The sequence below is a fragment of the Ochotona princeps genome, chromosome 30, assembly GCF_030435755.1.
Source record: "Ochotona princeps isolate mOchPri1 chromosome 30, mOchPri1.hap1, whole genome shotgun sequence".
Taxonomy (NCBI): domain Eukaryota; kingdom Metazoa; phylum Chordata; class Mammalia; order Lagomorpha; family Ochotonidae; genus Ochotona; species Ochotona princeps.
The window spans coordinates 3663010-3681248 of record NC_080861.1 but is presented as its reverse complement, the minus strand read 5'-3'; the positions used below and the strand labels follow the sequence as shown (position 1 = coordinate 3681248).

Here is an 18239-nt window from a genome sequence, read left to right as displayed (position 1 = left end):
CCTCAGCCTCCCGTTGTCTCATGCTGGGATGGTTGCCATGACTTGTGCCTGTACACTTGTCCAATCCTTCCTGGGAGCAGCCTGAGAGGTACTGACAAAGTCAAGCATGCCGCTGTCTGCTCAGTCCTCCTTCGAGTGGATTCTCACTTGAGTAGAATTTCTAGTAGTCTGTGCCAAGGGCTTGCAGAATTCACAACACCTGCTACCAGTCTCCGTCCTGACCTCTCCTCCTCCTCACCCTGTCTCACAGATGCTCCAGCCCTCTGATTTCTCTCAAATGAGCTGAGCCTATTCCAACCTCAAGGCCTTTGTGCCTGCTGGCCCTCTGATCCGGAGAACAATGCCCGTAGACACTGACATGGTTCCTATCTCACCGCATTCAGGTTTCTCTTCTGAAAGACTCTTGTCTGAGAATTTCTCTCTGTGATCCCAGCATCTGGGCTCCACTTCCCCTGCTCTGTTCATCAGCAGAGCCTCATCACTGCTTATGTGTTTATTTACTTAACGAAAGCGCTCACTCACTCCCCCATGACAATATAAGCTCCACGAGGTTGAGTAATTTTGTCTCTACCACTGTTTGGAATTCATTGTTGTCCACTGAGTGTCAGTGCTGCTCTAACATTCTTTTTATTCCCATTGTTCCATCTGTATTCCTCTACCACACTTGCATGGGCTGCAGCCACCAGCAGCACTACTCAGCACACTGAGGCTGAAGAGGTTTTACCGAAATCCATCCTTTCTGATTCTGAAGATCTGTGATTTTCCATGCATGCTGAGCTGCTCCTGGGGTTCATAGTAAGCTGATTCCAGGGCGCATGGAAGGTCCCTAGAAGGCTGTGCACATGTAGCTGCTAGGAAAGTAAAGCAACGTGATTCTCTTGGGTTTCCTTCACCTACAGGGATGTCGTACACGCTGAAGAATCTCAAGGAATGCCTAATCCTGCATGGAAACACCGTAAATGAGCCTTCTGCCTCCTCCAGGCTCCCTGCACAACCCACTCGCTCTCTGGAAAGAACCCTGCAGAGCTTCAGACATTACTAACTCCTCACTGAGTGAAGCGGTGTCCCTTGCTCTGCTGCACATCACTCCCAAATTGAATATTATCCTTTGTCTGTTTTCAAAGATCCCAAGACAACTCAGGCTTCTGCTGCTGCTGCATGGAGAATGTCATTGTCATTCTCTGAGTGACTCATAGTCTATGCCTTTAATGTCACCACTTTCCACCAGATCCCTGCTAACTTATTCCTGATTTCCATGATGGCTTCAGTAGTGCCCCTATCATAAACCCTGACAAACCCTGATATTGCAGTGTGATCTCGGCACCCAGTGTGCAGGCTTCAGTAGCTGTTTCGCTGCCAGCTCAGGACCTTCAATGACAGGTGGGGAGTTACCCGGTGGGACGTTTCCTCTCCAAGGTCCCACATGCCTCAATGTGTAAGAGTTTTTTGCCACACTGGCTGTTCCTGGTATGATTTCAGCCAGGAATTCTGCACGTGGGGAGAGAATGATGGAAGAAGAATTGGCATCACCCCTAGGGTGGGAAGAAGAGAGATAAACTTAGAATAGGCATCTGGGAGGAATAAAGAAAGGTTTGGTTTCATTTGGCATTGTTCTCAAGGAACTAGTTACTGAAGAAGAAACTGCAACTGAATATGAAGCTGAATTCATGTTTATCTGATTCCTCTGCTGCATTTGTAACAGTTAGGAGCTTTTCCTCTTTTGGCTTACATTGTCATACACCCGTCTGGCTTTCAGCCCTTTATGCAAGATTTAGGGCAATGACATACTAACCAACCTGCCACGATTCCTCAAATATCGTGCTACTTAGAAGGGTTTTTTTTTTCCAGACCTCTGCAACTCCCATTTCTGTCTCCTTCTCTGTTCAATCGCTTATATTTGTCTGTAAAAATCTTCAAGATCTTTCCACTGTTTCTAGGTGGCCTTTTCATCCCTGATACACAGTTCCTTTAAGTAGTTGTGTAAGCAATGTTCTGGGAAAAGCTTCAACTTGGAGAATTAATTGTGGACACACCACCATGTCTTCCTGGCCATTCATACTGTGCCTTCCCTACCATCTCCACCCTGATTTCTCCTATCTCCCTTGGCTGCCTCTTAACCTCTAATCCACATTGAAAAATGAAATCCCTTTTCCAAATGGCAGTCCTGACTGCTCACAGTCATGAGAACACTGTACCTTTTGCGTTCTGGTTGACCACTCAGAAGTCTTGAGATCAGATATTCTTCATAGGTCATTCCAACACCGTGTCTGAAGCCAGGGAGATGGGCTTGAGGACACATGTTGAGTGAGAATTGAGATAAGGGCTTCCTTTCCCATGGTTTGAGGAGCACAGTACAGACCATCTTTTGAGGTCAAGAGATGGGGATGCATATGGACGTCACAAGGCCAGTGTGAAGTGGGACATGGATCCTTCCAGAAGACCCATGCCAAGGAGAGAGTTCTGCTGTCTTGGGCATGTTTTTCATGGCTAAGCTGGAGAGCCCTGGTAGAGGAGACAACCTCCAAGCTTGCTTCCTGTGTAGCTGCAACCCTGTGGACAGGACTCCAGACATCACCTTTGAATCTGTTGATCTGCACTGATTTCACCTTATCCCTTTTGTGTGTGTATCACTTAGTGGGATCTTTAACTGTGCGTGTTGATAATTCTTGGCCTTCAGAGGTGTGTGGCCTTGCCTCTGTGTTTTCTGACATGACTTCAGTGTCTTCCTCATTCTTACAGGGCTCAGCATCATTTCGAACAGTGCTTCTAGAGTGTGTGGCTGAGTTAGATCAGCCTTAATTAGGTGGGTGGGTTAGAGTTCCACTTGATCATGTCATGGCAATGCCAAGGGTACTGATAATAGCAAGTGCCCTAACTTAGTTCTCTTGGTAGCCACAGCTATGCTCTTTATGCATATTATCTCATTAACTCATCAGAACTGTCATATCAGGAAATTGAGGCTCCAGGTTTACTCCTTCAAGGTTGGCCCGCTAGGGGTTATAGTACTCCTTAACTTGAGCTCATTGTTGGGGTTTAGGGGACTAAAAACCTGTGCAGAGACTGAAGGATCATGTGTGTGATCAAGCACATGTTCATTTTTACGGAGAGACTCTGTGTTGCTTTTGTCATGTGCTCCCAGGGGCCATGCAGAAAGTAGAACCCTGCCTGCTGAGCACCCCCTGACAGCCTGGAATTCACTTCTAAATTCTCAGATCAGAATCCTGCCCTTACAAAGTGTCCTGATTAAGACATTAGCTTTGTGGGCTTACTTATTTTCAGCAGATTCTCTCTTAGATTACTCAGGAGTCGTTTGTCTTCAACTTAATTCCTACGAATAAGCTTGCCTGCTCTCTCTCTCTCTCTCTCTCTCTCTCTCTCTCTCTCTCTCTCTCTCTCTCTCTCTATATATATATATATATATATATATATATATATATATATATATATATATAAAACACCTATATTTTCTTTCCATTCTTCAAGCCGTGATCTCCCCAAATAACATTCAGGTGTGGAGACTATCTCAACATGACATGTTGAAACAGTCTCATGCTGGTCCCATGGCTCCAGAAGGAACCTGGTTAATCCTCCAAGGTCCCAGTGATTGCCACGCTCCTTTGCAGGCTGAGCCAACTTCTCAGGCACATCCTGGAAGACATTGAAGACCTCTCCCAATATCTTAGCACCCACTGAGCCCCCTCTCAACAAAAATGCAAAATCATGACTCAACTCTTCCTTTCAAATGATTGAATTCCCCAAGCTCTTTAAAGGACGTATGTTTATCAGTAGTAGCAGTGGCAATAACTCAGTGAGGCTTTAAAGGCCTGTGTGTACGGTAATTAAGGAAGAGTATGAGTGAGCAGGGCACGCCAACAAGGAGAGCCCAGTGTTGATCTGCCGCCGCACTTACTAAGGGCATTGGCTGCCAGAGGTGCAGGTGTTCGCCACTCCTTGCTTTCCTCTCCACCCCCCCGTTCATACATTTGTTACGTTGTCTCAGTTGGCCTCTCTCTGAAGGATGCTGCTTGGAACACCAGTTCTGGATGATTACAGAAGGTAAAACAGGGCCCCAGGCCCTGGAGGCCATGTCTGCATGGGGACATTTATACAGGGACCACACTGAGTAGACCTTGGTCTCCATACCTCAAATTGAGACACCCACATCCCACATCAGAGAACCGGGGTCCACTTTATTCCTTAATCTAGATTGCTGCTGCCATGCAACCATAGAGGCAGTAGGTGATGGTTCAAGTAGTTGGGAGACCTGGATTGAGTTTCATGTTCTTGACTTAGGGCCCTGACTGAGGGTCAAAACAGGCATTTGAGGAGTAAATCAGCAGGTGGGAGATTTTTTTTTCTCACTCTTTCTCTACCTGCCTGTCTCTCAAATGCATAAAACAAATACATAAAATTGTAACATACAGTGTAAGTTATTTTAGTGTGGATAGGTTTTGAAATACTTGAATATTTGTTTCTACGACATAGATTTTACATAAACTTTTTGAAGACCTCTCATATACAAGAATTTCAAATGTTGGAAGCCACATAAGCTTCTCTTGCAATTCCATTTGCCATGGTATTTTTGAAGCATTATTGTACTTATGATGAGCAGGGGCAGCAGCGGCATGGGGGGTAAGGCTGGGCTCTGGCTATAGAGAGCACAAGAGACCAGTATCCTTGGCCTTGGCCACTGAGGTTTGTGGTCCAAGTCTTATCAGCCTGAAGTACACTGCCCTGTCCAGGTCAGGTGTGGGCTGATACTCATGTGATCTGATTGGAATCAAGGCCAGCCTGGTCCAGCAGGAGTCCACCAGAGCCAGCTGCAGCTACCCTCCCTGTGTGAGCCACATACTGGTTCTGGGAGATGGATGTTTATTCCTGGCCAGATGGGTGGGGAATTCTGGAATGCCTCATGCAAGACTTGAGTAAAAACGCTTCATGAATTCTGGCCTGCGATGAGCGTGTGAGAATGTTGTGCTTTAGCTCTGGCCTAATGGGCTTTATATAGTACAGTACTGATTTTCTTTCATGTTTTAATAGAATCCAATTTAATATTTGCTTTCTGCTCTAGCTGCTTGCCAGTGCCTGATTCAACACAGAATCCTCCCCTGGTCCCCCCGACCTTGTTGTTATTCCCTCATTTTCTGTGCTGGCATTTATTCCTGTCTCCAGCATGAATTGCACTTACACATGTCTCCGTTCAGCTGGCGCTGATCACATGCGTGAATTCTGCATGCGCTGCCCTGAGTGGCTCGCCGTTCCTTCACAAGCAGGCCTTCCAGGCAGGGTTCACCCCTCTCAGTTAGACACTGAGCATATTCTAGTCTCCACTCTGGAAATCTGAATCTATGTTCTGTTCTGTTCTTGGGCACAATTCGTCTCTAACAGCCCAGCACCTGTGCTCAATGGTCAATCTCTTGTTGCTGTGCTATACCATACCAGGGTTTCCTGAGTTGTGCCACAGGGCATTTTCATTCTAGCCAGATTGCAAACAGCAGCCATGGACAGAGCTGTGCAGAGGAGAGAGGCTGCTCCTCCTCTCCCAGCCAGATCCCAGCAAGCCAGGCGAGTGTGTAGGAGAGTGTCTGAAGCAGGGCTGTAATTAAGAATATTGGCTGTGAACTCGGGTGGGTCTGGTTTTCCTTGTCGCCCTCTTTTCTTAGGGTCCACATTATCCAGCCACCTTTCTCTCTGAACTTAGATTTCACATTCCATGAAACTGAGTTCTTTTCTGTGTCTTCCTGGTACGGATATTGGGAGAATGGAATGAGGCAGTGCATGGAAAGTTACTCTCTCAATGCTGGGGACACATATCCATGATTTCCTCTTTCGTTGAGTCCAAAAAGAGAGCTGTGTGAAGCTCTCACATTCACCTCAGATTCATGTCTTGCTATGCCATGGCCAGTGCGGTGTGAGTGTTCATAGATGTAGGTGTGCTGGGACATCCTGTTGTACAAACAGCCCTGCCATCTTGCATATAGCAGCTAGATCACAACTTGTGTGGGATGTTGTGTAGGACTCCAGCATCATTTAGGGCTTTAAGAGAGGCCTCATATGCCTCCACCCTGGAGCCTACACCATTTATGAAAATCCAAGATCCAGCAAATGTCTAATATATGCATATTGGACTTTATTTTTAAAGATGTATTTATTTCTGCAACAAGGTAGAGGAATCCACCATGGGGGAAGGGCATGGGGAGGGGTGGGGGGATTCCCAGAGCCTATGAAACTGTCACATAATGCAAAATAATTAATAATAATAAAAAAGATGTATTTATTTGAAGGGGCACACACACACACACACACACACAGAGATGTTCCATCTACTGGTTCACTCCCAAAATGCCCACAGTAGTTGGGCCTGAGCCAGGCTCAAGCCATGGGCCACAAAATCCACCTAGGTGTCCCATTTAGATGGCAAGAACCCAAGTATTTGGGCCATCACCTGCTGCATCCCAAACACATTAACAGGAAGGTGTACCAAAGGTGGAGATGTGATTCTATCCAGGGCAATCCTACATGGCATTGTACATCTCAAGTGCCAGTTGATCCTGCTACACTATAATGCCCTCCCCTAAAAACACAATGTATTGACCCCAAATCTTCCTTGGAGATGTGGGGATGTCCTGAGAACAAAACGTTCTAGATTTACATTCCTGAATCCAACTGTCTCTTGGCATGTGTGATTGAGAGAAGAAAGGGCCCATCGGGAATGTTAGGCCTCTGATGTCTCTGTCATACTTGGGCATGGAGAGATTTGGGGTTAGGGAGAAGGTGGGTGGTGAGCAGGCATATTGAGGCTGAAGAGGGAGATGCTAGACATGGCACTGCTTTGTCTCCCTGCAGGTGTGCCCTCAGGCCCCCGCAATGTCATCTCAATCGTCAACGAGACATCCATCATTCTGGAGTGGCACCCTCCGAGGGAGACAGGGGGGCGGGATGATGTGACCTACAACATCATCTGCAAGAAGTGCCGGGCCGACCGCCGGAGTTGTTCACGCTGCGACGACAACGTGGAGTTTGTCCCCAGGCAGCTGGGCTTGACTGAGTGCCGAGTCTCCATCAGCAGCCTGTGGGCCCACACTCCCTACACTTTTGACATCCAGGCCATCAATGGAGTCTCCAGCAAGAGTCCCTTCCCCCCACAACATGTCTCTGTCAACATCACGACAAACCAAGCTGGTAAGTTCAGAGTCCACTGGGTGGCTTCTCTGTCCAGACAGCTGGATTGTGTGTCAACCTCTGTGCAAGGAAACACCTTCGGTGACACCTGTCCTTGTAGGCACTCTTGGGCCTCCTGGGAGGAGTGAAGATGTCAAGTGCTGAGCGTTTGCAGTGTTTTCACTTGGGAGAGTGAGTGATTTTCTTGTGCTCAGCACAAAAGCAATGATGTATGTCTAACCCAGAGTAGAACCCAATGTTCTGCATCCAGCTGGCCCTGCAACAAGCTGTTTGGAAGATGAACAGGGGCATGCATGGGCAGAAGGGTGAGTGGACAGATGGATGGACAGCCAAGTGAGTGAGTGAGCAGGTGGATAGATGGATGTATAGGTGGTTGGGTGGACAGATGGGCGGACACTCAGAGAGAGGGATAGGTGGCTAGATGGATGGGTAAGTGGGTAAACAGGTGCCTGGACCAACAGATAAGTGATTGAGAGTACTACCAGACATGATACTTCAATGGATATTTGAAGAAACATGTTGAAGAAGCCAGGTCATAAATGCAATATTGCATCAGTAGATTATTCCTTAATTCAACCATGTAATTCGCAAGGCATTCTCAGCTTGTTCGGCTGAATGTCACACTGTTATAGACCCCACCTTCCTGTAGCCAGTACATCCCTGTGGCCTGCACAGCTCAGAACGTTTTTCCCTCTTCCCCATGGTTCCCCATCTCTTACTCTTTGGGTCTTTCTCTTTATTACTTTTCACACTTTTTTTTTGTAATAATCCATTTCCACTTTTTTTATACCCACTTAACTAGTCCGTTCATGCACCCACACACCCATTTATTTACTCATTCTTTATTGAGACAGGTGTTTAGTGTCTACTGAGTGCCAGGCTGTGGATTCCAGGCTGAGAGATACAGTGATGTGGAGACATTGCCGTTCCTCCTATGAAACTCGTTAAAGGAAGAATCCCAGGCCATTCATACAAAGTAAAGAGCTGACAGTGGTGTGTTCTGAGCCTTGCGTGCCGTGCACCTGCAGTAAATAGCAAGGGAGTTGGGGAGAATTGAGCAGTCTCTCCCCTGGGTGATCATACAGGGCTGCAGAGGGAAAATGAACATCACGTCCACAGGCAACAGGGGTCAAAGGCAGTGGACCATGATCTTATTTGGAAGTATAGATTTTTTCCAATCAACAAATTCTAGAAGGACAGCTTGTTAGTGGAACAGCAGGAGTCAGCCCTATCTCTGCTCTTCTTCCCTTTCTGACTGTCCTTTCTCAACCTTGTCTCTCCTGCTCCATGTTTTTCTACTCCTCACTTTCCCAGCCTCAATTTGATCTGCCTCTTTTAGTACCCAGGCATCTTTGATGGCAGATGATTCTTGGGTTTAAGCTGTCAGAACTGAGAAGAAAAAAAGGTGTTGTGGGAGAACATGCCTGTCCAGATGGCTGCGTTGCTGCTGTTTGTGTGTGTATGTGTGTGTTCATGTGGCATGCTTGTATGTATGCGCATGGCCACATGTTATATGCACACGTGTACAGCGAGAAAATCAGAGCGGAAGTGTGGAGGGCTCCAGCTGGTGACCACAACCAGGCTGCCATGGAGACAAAGGTTGTGCTAGTTTGTCTTATCAGAGCAAAGGAAATCATCATTTATTCATTATGTTGAGCATGTAACGTGGGCAGACTTTGTTAGCAGTATTTCCCTCCGAGAGTTTAAGGCATAAAACCGGCTGAAAGATTTCGGTGTCCCAGCTTCTGGGAGTAACAGTCCTGCCAGGCTGTCATGTTATGCTGGGCTTGGCTGTCTTCTCTCTCTCTGTAAGCATGTGCGAACAAACCTGCCACTTAGATTGCTTCTCTTTCCTTTCTTTCCCTCCCTTCCCTTCCCCTGCTATTCCCAAACTTGTCCATCTGCTTGCTTGCCATCTGCACCTTCCCAGGCTGCAGTGGAGCTGAGGGACCAGGGCTCTCCTGCAAGGAGTGTTACCAACTCTCCTGCAAGAAGTGTTCAAAAGATTTGTTTTCATCCTCACCCATTTGCTCCTCCATGAGCACGTATCTCATCCTCCCCTCTTGTTTTCTTTTGACAAGAACTTCTTCTTAATCTTTCATTATTTTGTAGTCCCAGGCCCCATAACCCCTTCTAATCTCTGATTTCTCTTTCAAAGTCTGTGAATTTTGGTATTAAAAAGTTTAGAATTGGAGTAGAGGATGTACCTGCTTCTCGTGGCACGTGGTTATCATCTGACAAATATCAACTCAATCAGTTATTCCTGACCCACAAACTACAGGGCTCCAAGGGACATAATGATATCATCCTGGTTTGAAAAATACATATGCAAAGACAAATTGTTTGTAACGAATAGTAGTTTTGTGAAAGTTGTAGAACATAAAAGTCAGTTTTTGAGGCTACACATCTATAAAGTCAGATTAGAAACATGAACATAAGTTATGCATTTCACCAGGGATGTAAGCAGGCATTGTAAAAATCCTGAAGATTTGAAGTATTGCAATGGCTCAACTGGCTAATGCTCCACCTGCAATGCCAGCACCCCATGTGGGTACCAGTTCATGTCCCGGCTCCACTTCCCATTCACCTCCTTTCTTGTGACTTGGGAAAGCAGTGGAAGATAGCACAAATCCTTGGGACCCCTATACTTGTGTGGGAAACCCAGAAGAAGCTGCTGGCTCCTAGTTTTGTATCAGCTCAGCTCTGGGCTTGTGACCATTTGGGAAGTAAACCAGCAGATGGAAGATCTTTCTCTTTGTCTTCTTTTCTCTGTAGTTTTGCCTTTCCAATAAAATTTCAAAGTATTTTTAAAAAATTAACAAGAAACCCTGAAGACGCAGAGCCACCGAGAAATAGAGCAGATGTCCACATTGGGTCACAGTATGAGTCCAGCCCTACCCATGAGCCCTGAACACATCTCTTTTCACTGAGACCCACAGCAGCCTGTTTCCTTGGTCTCGAGACATGATGAGATCTTTGTCAGCTGCTCCAGCCACCACTGTTCTAATGTAGGCAGATGGTAAATGAACAATCTGAGAGCCGTCCTCGAATCCACCATGAAGTCAAGTGATGCATGTTGACTGGGTGCCTGCTGTCTGTGAACTGGGTGGAGACCACTGTGCAGGTCCCTGATCGAGAAACACCTGGACAAAAATCGTTACGGCACATTCTGGACATGTTTTACTTTCAAATTTACAAAGAATTCTGGGATATGTGGAATATTGAATCCTCATAGTTTCCCAGGGACTTGGCCATTTCCATTTTTTTTCCAGGTAAGGCAGTAGAGACATAGGGGGATTCTGAGAATGCAGGATGACCAAGAATAGGAGAGGGCCAGCAGGACATTACCCTTCTGTTTGTGCCTCCCAGTAGCCTGTCCTAAAAGGGGACTCTATTTCATGGTCTCCAAGGCTGTGACCTGAGAAGAGGCTTTTGGATATGAAGCAAAGTCAAAGGCAGGCTTGACTGGGCAAACACCTAACGTCTGTCATGTCTATCACGACCCCAGTCATGTGCAAGGGCACTTTAAAAGGTTTGCAGAACAGTGGAGTCAAAAGCTGAGTTTATTTTGGTGCATAAAAAATGTTGAGCTGTGTAGTGTTTTTGTGTGTGTGGTGTACATTTTTCATGAACTTGTTGAAGGCCCCATATGTAGGGAATTTCAACATTTTTTTGCACCAAAATTAAGCTATTCTTTAATTCCAGTCTCCATGAACTTTTTTTCTGAAGCATTCTCTTCAATGACTATTCAATGACTATTCAATAAATTTATATCACTGGGAGAATATCTTGGTGGAAAGCTCACCCAGTCTGCAGGCAGCAGCACACAGCTACTCTTAAGTTTTTAGCCCTTCCAGTCCAGCAGCACCGACCAAGCTCCATACAGGGGTGTAGGGAATCAGATAAAGAAACCAGGGCCAGAGTTTCCTCTATAGCTCACCCAACACCTCACAGGCAGCAAATCATGTTTCTGGGTTTCAAACTCAAGTTTATGGCCATTTTATCCCCAGTCTGATCAAAAATCGCATTATGGTAGACTCTGTGAGTCATAAGCTCTCTCTAAGCTATTGCCATATAGCTGGGCCACTTAAACTGTCAAAAAAATGTCCATCAACTTTGGTCAGGGCCGGTCATGCATTATGCAAGCTCAGGCTCACAGAGGTCTGCAGGGATGCCTCCCTTCCCCGAATGCAGCTGCTGAGAGTTTAAAATAGACCGGATGAGGTGGGCTGCTCTGCTCCAGCGGCTGCGTTCTTGGTGCAGAGGTTGTTAGCATCACTAACTGCTACAGTCATTCTTGGGCACCTGGCTCCAGATTTGAGCTGATGGCTGAATCCTCAAGCTATCAGAGAGAATCAGGTGATTGATAAACTCTACTTCTCTCCCCTGCCACCTAAACTCAGAGTGTCAGAGTTGGGGTAGGAACCCTAGAGGAAAATCTCAGGGCAGAGCTGCTTCAGCCATCCTATGCATTTGGGACCCACTAAATTAGAGATGATGAACTAGGTTAAAAACCTGGGAAGTGGAGAGGGGCCAGGCAGGGCTTTGGGCAAGGCAATAGGGAATGGTGAAGACTAGAGGGAAATGAGGAGGATGGAGTCAGCCTCCAGTCAGCTCCACAGAGTGTTAGCATGTGCAGCACTGCCTGATTCTGTAAGCTGAAAATCCACATTTAACATGTTGATGGCTAATTGTAATGTTAAAACATTTGACAGCAAACAAATCTAATTCTGAGTTGGGCTGTTGGCTGTGGCTTGCACCCTCTGGCTCACAGGGATCATCTGACTTGCCCAAACCTTAAAGGTGCATGTGTTGTGCTGTTAGACCTGTCTCACCTTGGACAGGTAGCTTCCTTACCTTCAGGGTCTGTGGTGGTCCAGGTACAGAGAGGGATTCTTGAGCTTGATTCCCCTCTCTGCTGCTCACATGACTGCACTTAACTGCTGGTGTTCCTCATTTCTTGTTTGTAAAATGGGAGTCATGCTATCTGCTTCCCAGGACTGTAGTGACTAGCAAATGAGGCAGCGGATGCAAAATCACTTTTTCAATCATGCTATGAACTGAGAGAGCGACATCATTTCTGAAAATATGTCCTGAGATGGAGAGTAATTTGCTGGACCTTAGTTATTTTCTTCCAAAGGCTCCCAGTCTCTGTATTTGGGACTAGGAAAGGTGATATCATCAGAGGTGTAAGAGATATCCACTTGTCCTTTCTGAGTTTTATGAAAGAGTAAGCAATGCAGAGCAGAGTAGCAAAGCCTGCATCCCAGTGAGCTAATGTGTGGGACTGGAGCCCAGAACCCGCACACCTGGCATGGGACAATCCTGTTGCTCCAGGAAGCCCTCTGTGTTTCCCTGCCATGTGTTTGGAGCAGTGATTCTTTCCCACACTGGCATGCTCCCGCCAGCCTGATTTATAACTGACATCTACACTGCACACAGTTCATGTGTCGCTTGCTGTGCCAACTGCACCTGGAACACCGTTCATCATGTAACCCGTTACTCTGTTTGTTTAAAAAATCCCTGCACGACCATTAACAGTTGTAAGCCTCTATAGTTTGTCCATTTTTAGGGCATTTTTGAAGTTCTTAGACAATTAACGTCACTCAGGCACACTACTTTTTCCACAAAAGAATTACCTAGCCCATCAATTCCTCTGAATTCATAGCTTCATTTGCATTATTCCTTGGTTAAATATAGTATTTGCATGCATAAAGAATAATCTTTGAATATGAAAAGGAATTTTACGATATTGCAATATATTGAGCTCTTTGGAGGAAAGATATTATGTAAATCTCAAAATTAAATATTAAAACAATATTACACTGCTGCCTGTAAAAATACAGAGTGTTAAGATCCATATGCTGAAGCCAGTTCATTTGTAAGGGCTGATCGTATTGGAAATTAACACACAAAATTTGCTCCAAAACTGAGAAGAAATTTAGTCAGAACTTTAAAAAGCCTGGGAAACTTTCATTGACGCGAATAAAGACAAGTTACAAAAGATTAAGTAAATGAAATTTTTACTGTTTTTAATTCAATCTCATAGTTCCTTTCACTGGTGTCTTTTCACTGTTAATCCTAGAAAGATTGGTTTTTTTGTTCGCTAAGGTCTAGCACTGAGAAGGAAATTCCAGCAGTTTAACAAAGACCCTGGCCATTTATAAAGTGCCATGTGCTACAAGTGGCATTGCTGTGACCAGAGTCCTGGCTTCCACTCATCATCACTCTGGGATCCTGCCCGACATGGTGGGTGAGCTGCCTTCTGATGGTCTCACCTGAAAAGGAGAGGGGACACATTTCACCAGGCAAGGAGTGCCTTGAACCTTTTTGCCATATGCCATTAGTACCCAAAGATGAGCATCAATGTGTAAACGTTTGACTGGGGCCTGGTGATCACAGGTGGTATTGTTAAATCTCTCCCTGAGTACCCAGGGGATGCGACATCTTCCTCCCCTGTGTTGCCTGTGGGTGTGGCTGAAGTTCCCACTCACAACACTACAGAGGAGTTCAATCACTCTCCAAAGGGTGGGTGGATGGATGGGTAGGCCGAATGGCTGCTGAAGGGTTTGCACACATGGGATGTGTGTTTGAAATCAAAGGCACGTTTGTTGTGACTACTTCCCAAGAGCTGACTCGATGATACTTATCTCATAGGTGCTTCCATTCATTCACTTACTCAACAAACATTTGTCAAGGCCTGTGTATGCTGTACACTGCACCAGGCATCAGACACACAGCAGTAAACAGTGCACACACACACACACACTCATCTGTGCCATTTGGAGCTCCCATCCTGGTCCACTCACTCGCTGAGATAGAGGGTCAGAACAGCCACAGAGTAAAGGAGCAACTGAACTGAGAAGGGACTTGAGGACTCCGCACCCCTCCCTGTGGCTCTGGGTACCGGTCCATGCAATGATGTGAATCCCCACATTCTAAGTTAGGATGAACTGCCTGCAGATCCTGGAGAGCATTTCATTTGTGGTGGTCGTGGCTCTATAGGAAGTGTGTTAGATTAGCCATTGTATTGGATATTGATTGATCAATCAGCCTTCTCATGAATGGGTATCCCCTGCTGGTCACACAGTGGTTGGGCATGGAGACTCTCCCTGAAGCGGGTGCTGAATGGTGGCTAGTGATGCAAATGGCTTGGGAATAGTGGAAAGTCATCCACCCACTGTCACTGCTGGGGTGGCTGCAGAGCCTCACAGGTTCTTCGGGACGTGTTTCTCAACTGACTCTGTCTCAAGAACACGAGGTTTGCAGTTTGTGGCGTGTGGGGCCTTACCCTGCGGAAAGCCCAAGTGAGGTGGTAGTAGTGAGTCTTTCACTACCATAATGAAATTTCCAACTACCCTTACACCAGTCTAGCTCTCAGGCAATGGGGGTTATTTTGTCTTCTGGTTTGGAGGTTCATAGTCCAAGACGGGGTAATCCCTGTGGTCTTGGCCTCTGATGTGGGGTTCTTGTTGGGAGAGTCCTGAGGAGGTACAGAGAATGATAGGGCAACAGGGAGCACACCCCTCTGATTGTGTCTGCATGGCCTCTTATAAAGCCACCTGGATGCCATCATGGGAGCTCCACCCAAGCACTGACACCAGCCCAGTCACCTCCCAGCCAGCACAATCTGCTGGGTCTCTACCTTCGTAGCACCATACGCATAAACCTTTGGAGATGAGACTTAGCGTGTGGACCTGTGGAGAACTCTTCATGCCCCAGCTAGTACGTCTAGTACACAGATACTGGTAGGCTAACAGCTTTGATTACAAAGGGAACATTCGTTGGATTATGAGATTGTTGGTGCTCACCTATGTAAAGAGGGTGGTAGGCAAGAAGTGTCCAGGGTGTCTGTTTACTCCATGGCAAGTCAGCTCCATGAGCTGGCTATCAACTTCCAGGAGAGCATACCCTGCATTTGTCTTACTGGCTATTTTGTCTTCTTGGTCTTGCTAGACAACCTGAACCATCAAAAGAAAACACTCAATGAATAGCCTTGAAACAATGAAAAATTTTTAAATAAATGCCTGAATTCTTGCCCCCATCTTCCTTAAACTAATTTCAGTCATCAAGACATGGTATGACCTGAACTCTATGGTGTCTCCTTTGCTATATACTGGATATGCTGTCCCATGTGACATGGCACGGAGTCATTCCGCTGTGTGACTGACTGCTCAGCCAGGCCTCCCTACGACCACTCTCCATTCCCCTCCACTGTCTGCCGTGTGCCAGCACGTGCCAGCTTCAGCCAGCATGATTGGAAGTAGTCGGGTCCATGCTCAGCACTGTTGTCCGTCCACCTGTGAGGCAGCTCCGTGCCTATCATTTTCACAGCACCATCCATGTTAAACAGGCAGGAGCACCAGGGGTTTTTGAATATAGCAATTAACAAAACAGTAATCAAGCTAAGTGTTTAATTTCAGAAAATTAACGTCTTCTGTGAGCGGATGTGAATGATATGGGAAAAAGACACATTAAATGTTCCAGTAAATAAAGGCAGTGCCAGACCACAAACACCCCCCGTTGTGAGGGAGACCCTCTGCCAACCCCCTGGGCGCAGGGGTCCAGGTTTGCTTAGGGTCGGACCGAAGGATGATTTAAAGCCTGCCGCTTCTTCCTTTTCTTTATAAAGTCTCTTCAGGGACACAAAGACAAGGGTAAGTGCTTTTTCTGCTGAAAAGAGACCAAGACAACAAGAGCCCAGTTGTATCTCACTCCTTGTCTCACTCCTGTAACCCTGCACTTTGGCACTGTCCCCTGTTATAAGGTTGGGTCCTGGATGGCTTTCATGCATATCCAGTCTGCTAATGCCACCACCTTCTAGAAGCTAGCATTTGTTTTGCAGGAAGGGACTTGTTTGTGGTGTGGGAAATTTGGCAGGAAAGGGGCTGGATGGAGCCAGAGGTGTGGCAAGGACCTCCTGTGCCTGGTTGCTGGTAGGTGGCTGGGTAGGGGTGAGTGGAAGGGACAGAGGGAAGGAAAAGACAAGGCAGACAGCTTTGTGTGTGAGGGAGGCGGTGGGGCTGAGGCTCAGACAAGGCAGTACTAAGGCTTGGGGCTTCGGTGCCACAGCTAATGAATGGGGAAGGGCGCTGACAGGTTACCTTGAACATGGACACATCAGAAACTGTGTTCTATGTTCTTGAAGGGCTGCAGGTCCTCTGGGTGGAGACTGGCAGTTTGGCTTAATGAGCAACCTGCCTTGAGGAGGTGTTGCAGGCGTCTGACCCTGAGAACAAAGAAACCAGAGCCAGAGAACAAGAGAATGGTTTGTAATTACCCAGGAGACATCCTCCAAGGAGCCCAAGCAGCACCAAGGGAAGGTGGGGTCAGCTCTGTGGGTTTGTAATTGGTGGAGATTCTGGGTACCCACATGAAAGTGTTATTCATGATTCCTTTGCTCTGTGTGGTGGGAGATAAGATGGCTTGCTGAGTGTGGTGATGGGAGACTGAGAATGTAGGCTTGAAGAGAATGGAAGTGGTTTGGCAGTGCCATGGCAGGGGTTGGGAGATGGAATGCACCAGGGAAATGTAGGATCTCAGGAAAGATTTGAGAGCTCTTTGGGATTGATGGAACTGCCAGGCTGTGGTGCCCCCAGGAGATAGAGTGGTCTCTGCTCCTGCTACAAGGCTCTCTACCGCTCCTTACTCCCCAGGTGGGAGTGTTTGGCAGGGACACCTCATCTGTTGAGGGCCTAAGGAACCCCAGAAGCGGGGCTTGTCCTAAGGCCCATGGCCAAGTGCAGGAGGGTGGGTGAGAGGGGAAGGGGGTCTGCCCTGGCCCACGGGAAAGGAGTCTGGCTGTGCCCGCCTCTGCCCCAGCCTGCTGAGGACTTCAGGAGGTCCTTCCTTGGTCTGGCCCTCCCAGCACGCTCCAACTCATTGTATGAGTTGATAGAAAACAACACCAGATGTTCTCTCAAAGGTCGAAGCCTGACTTGGGGATTTCTGGACAAGGAACTCTCTGACCTGACCATACCCAGGAGTCACACTTAGTACCATGAAGCTTGCTAGGTTTTCAGCCAGAGGTGACAATGCAGCAAGTCTATAGAGGGCCCAGGACTCTGCATTTCTTACCAGCTCTCAGGTGATGCTGATCTGGGAACACATCCTGAGAACTAGCAGGGTCAGGTGGGGGACTCTCCCACAGTGAAAAAAAAATCCCTGCTTACCCCACCCTACCCTGGACAATTCCAGGGTGCCTGCTGCAAACCCACCCTCCCAAGCAGTCCCCTCTTGGGCTTACAACCAAACAATGAAGCAATGGACCTGAGCCCCAAGCCTGAAGCCCTTACTTTCTGTCCCATACACAGCTCATGGGGCCCCACTCCCAGCCTCTGCCTGTGTTCCTCAAGAGCATGGACGTGTGGCACACCCAAGGAGGTTCTCTATCCCCAGGTTATTGCAGGGCAGGGAGGAGTATGCCAGTCCATCTCAAGAGGAAGCCCAACATGAAAGGCAACCAGATGCCAGCATTCACTACGGGGGAAACAGAAAGAAAAAGTATGCTGTTACTGTCTTCAGATTCAGTCTCCAGATTCATTGCTTATTTGTTTAATCTACTTTGACCAGAAGTGTTACTGCACCGGAGATATGGAATGAGTCAGGCTTCCCGATGTGCAGTTCAGGCGTATTTGTGCCAGGAAGTTGGTTTTCATCAACACAGTGAGAACCTGGTCGTGGAGGCTGGGCTTTCTCAAGACAGTTGCCTCAGAACAAGAGGCAGTCCTGTTGAGGAGGTGGGAGTTGGGTGCAGTACACTCTCCTGTGGTGCTGGTCCCCACAAGCCTGGCATCTCAGGCTGACATTTAAGTGCAAACATTGTGGGCTGTCTCTGGCTGTGTTTTTACAGAAGAACATAGAACCAGCCCACCACTCCTCCACCCTATCTCCTGGTTGCCTTCTAGGGACTTCTCACTTCCCCAAGTGCTTGAGGGAACTTCAGGAGATTACGCAGAAGTTTTGGAAACTCTTGGCCAATTTTTTAGAAAGTAGACTGAGGAAGACAGGGAAGGGACTAATTCAAGGGCATTATGGTGCCCACTTCTGGTCCCCAC

At 47.1% G+C, this 18239-nt stretch overlaps 1 protein-coding gene across 2 annotated transcripts in view; it reads left to right on the top strand.

Moving 5' to 3' along the window:
• EPHB1 (EPH receptor B1) overlaps positions 1-18239 on the top strand; it is a 357658-nt gene that overhangs the window by 252924 nt on the left and 86495 nt on the right. For both annotated transcript variants that reach the window (XM_004588331.3, XM_058657114.1), the window contains exon 5: positions 6847-7182. In XM_004588331.3, coding sequence (XP_004588388.1) covers positions 6847-7182 — 336 coding nt within the window. The remainder of the gene's footprint in view (positions 1-6846; positions 7183-18239) is intronic.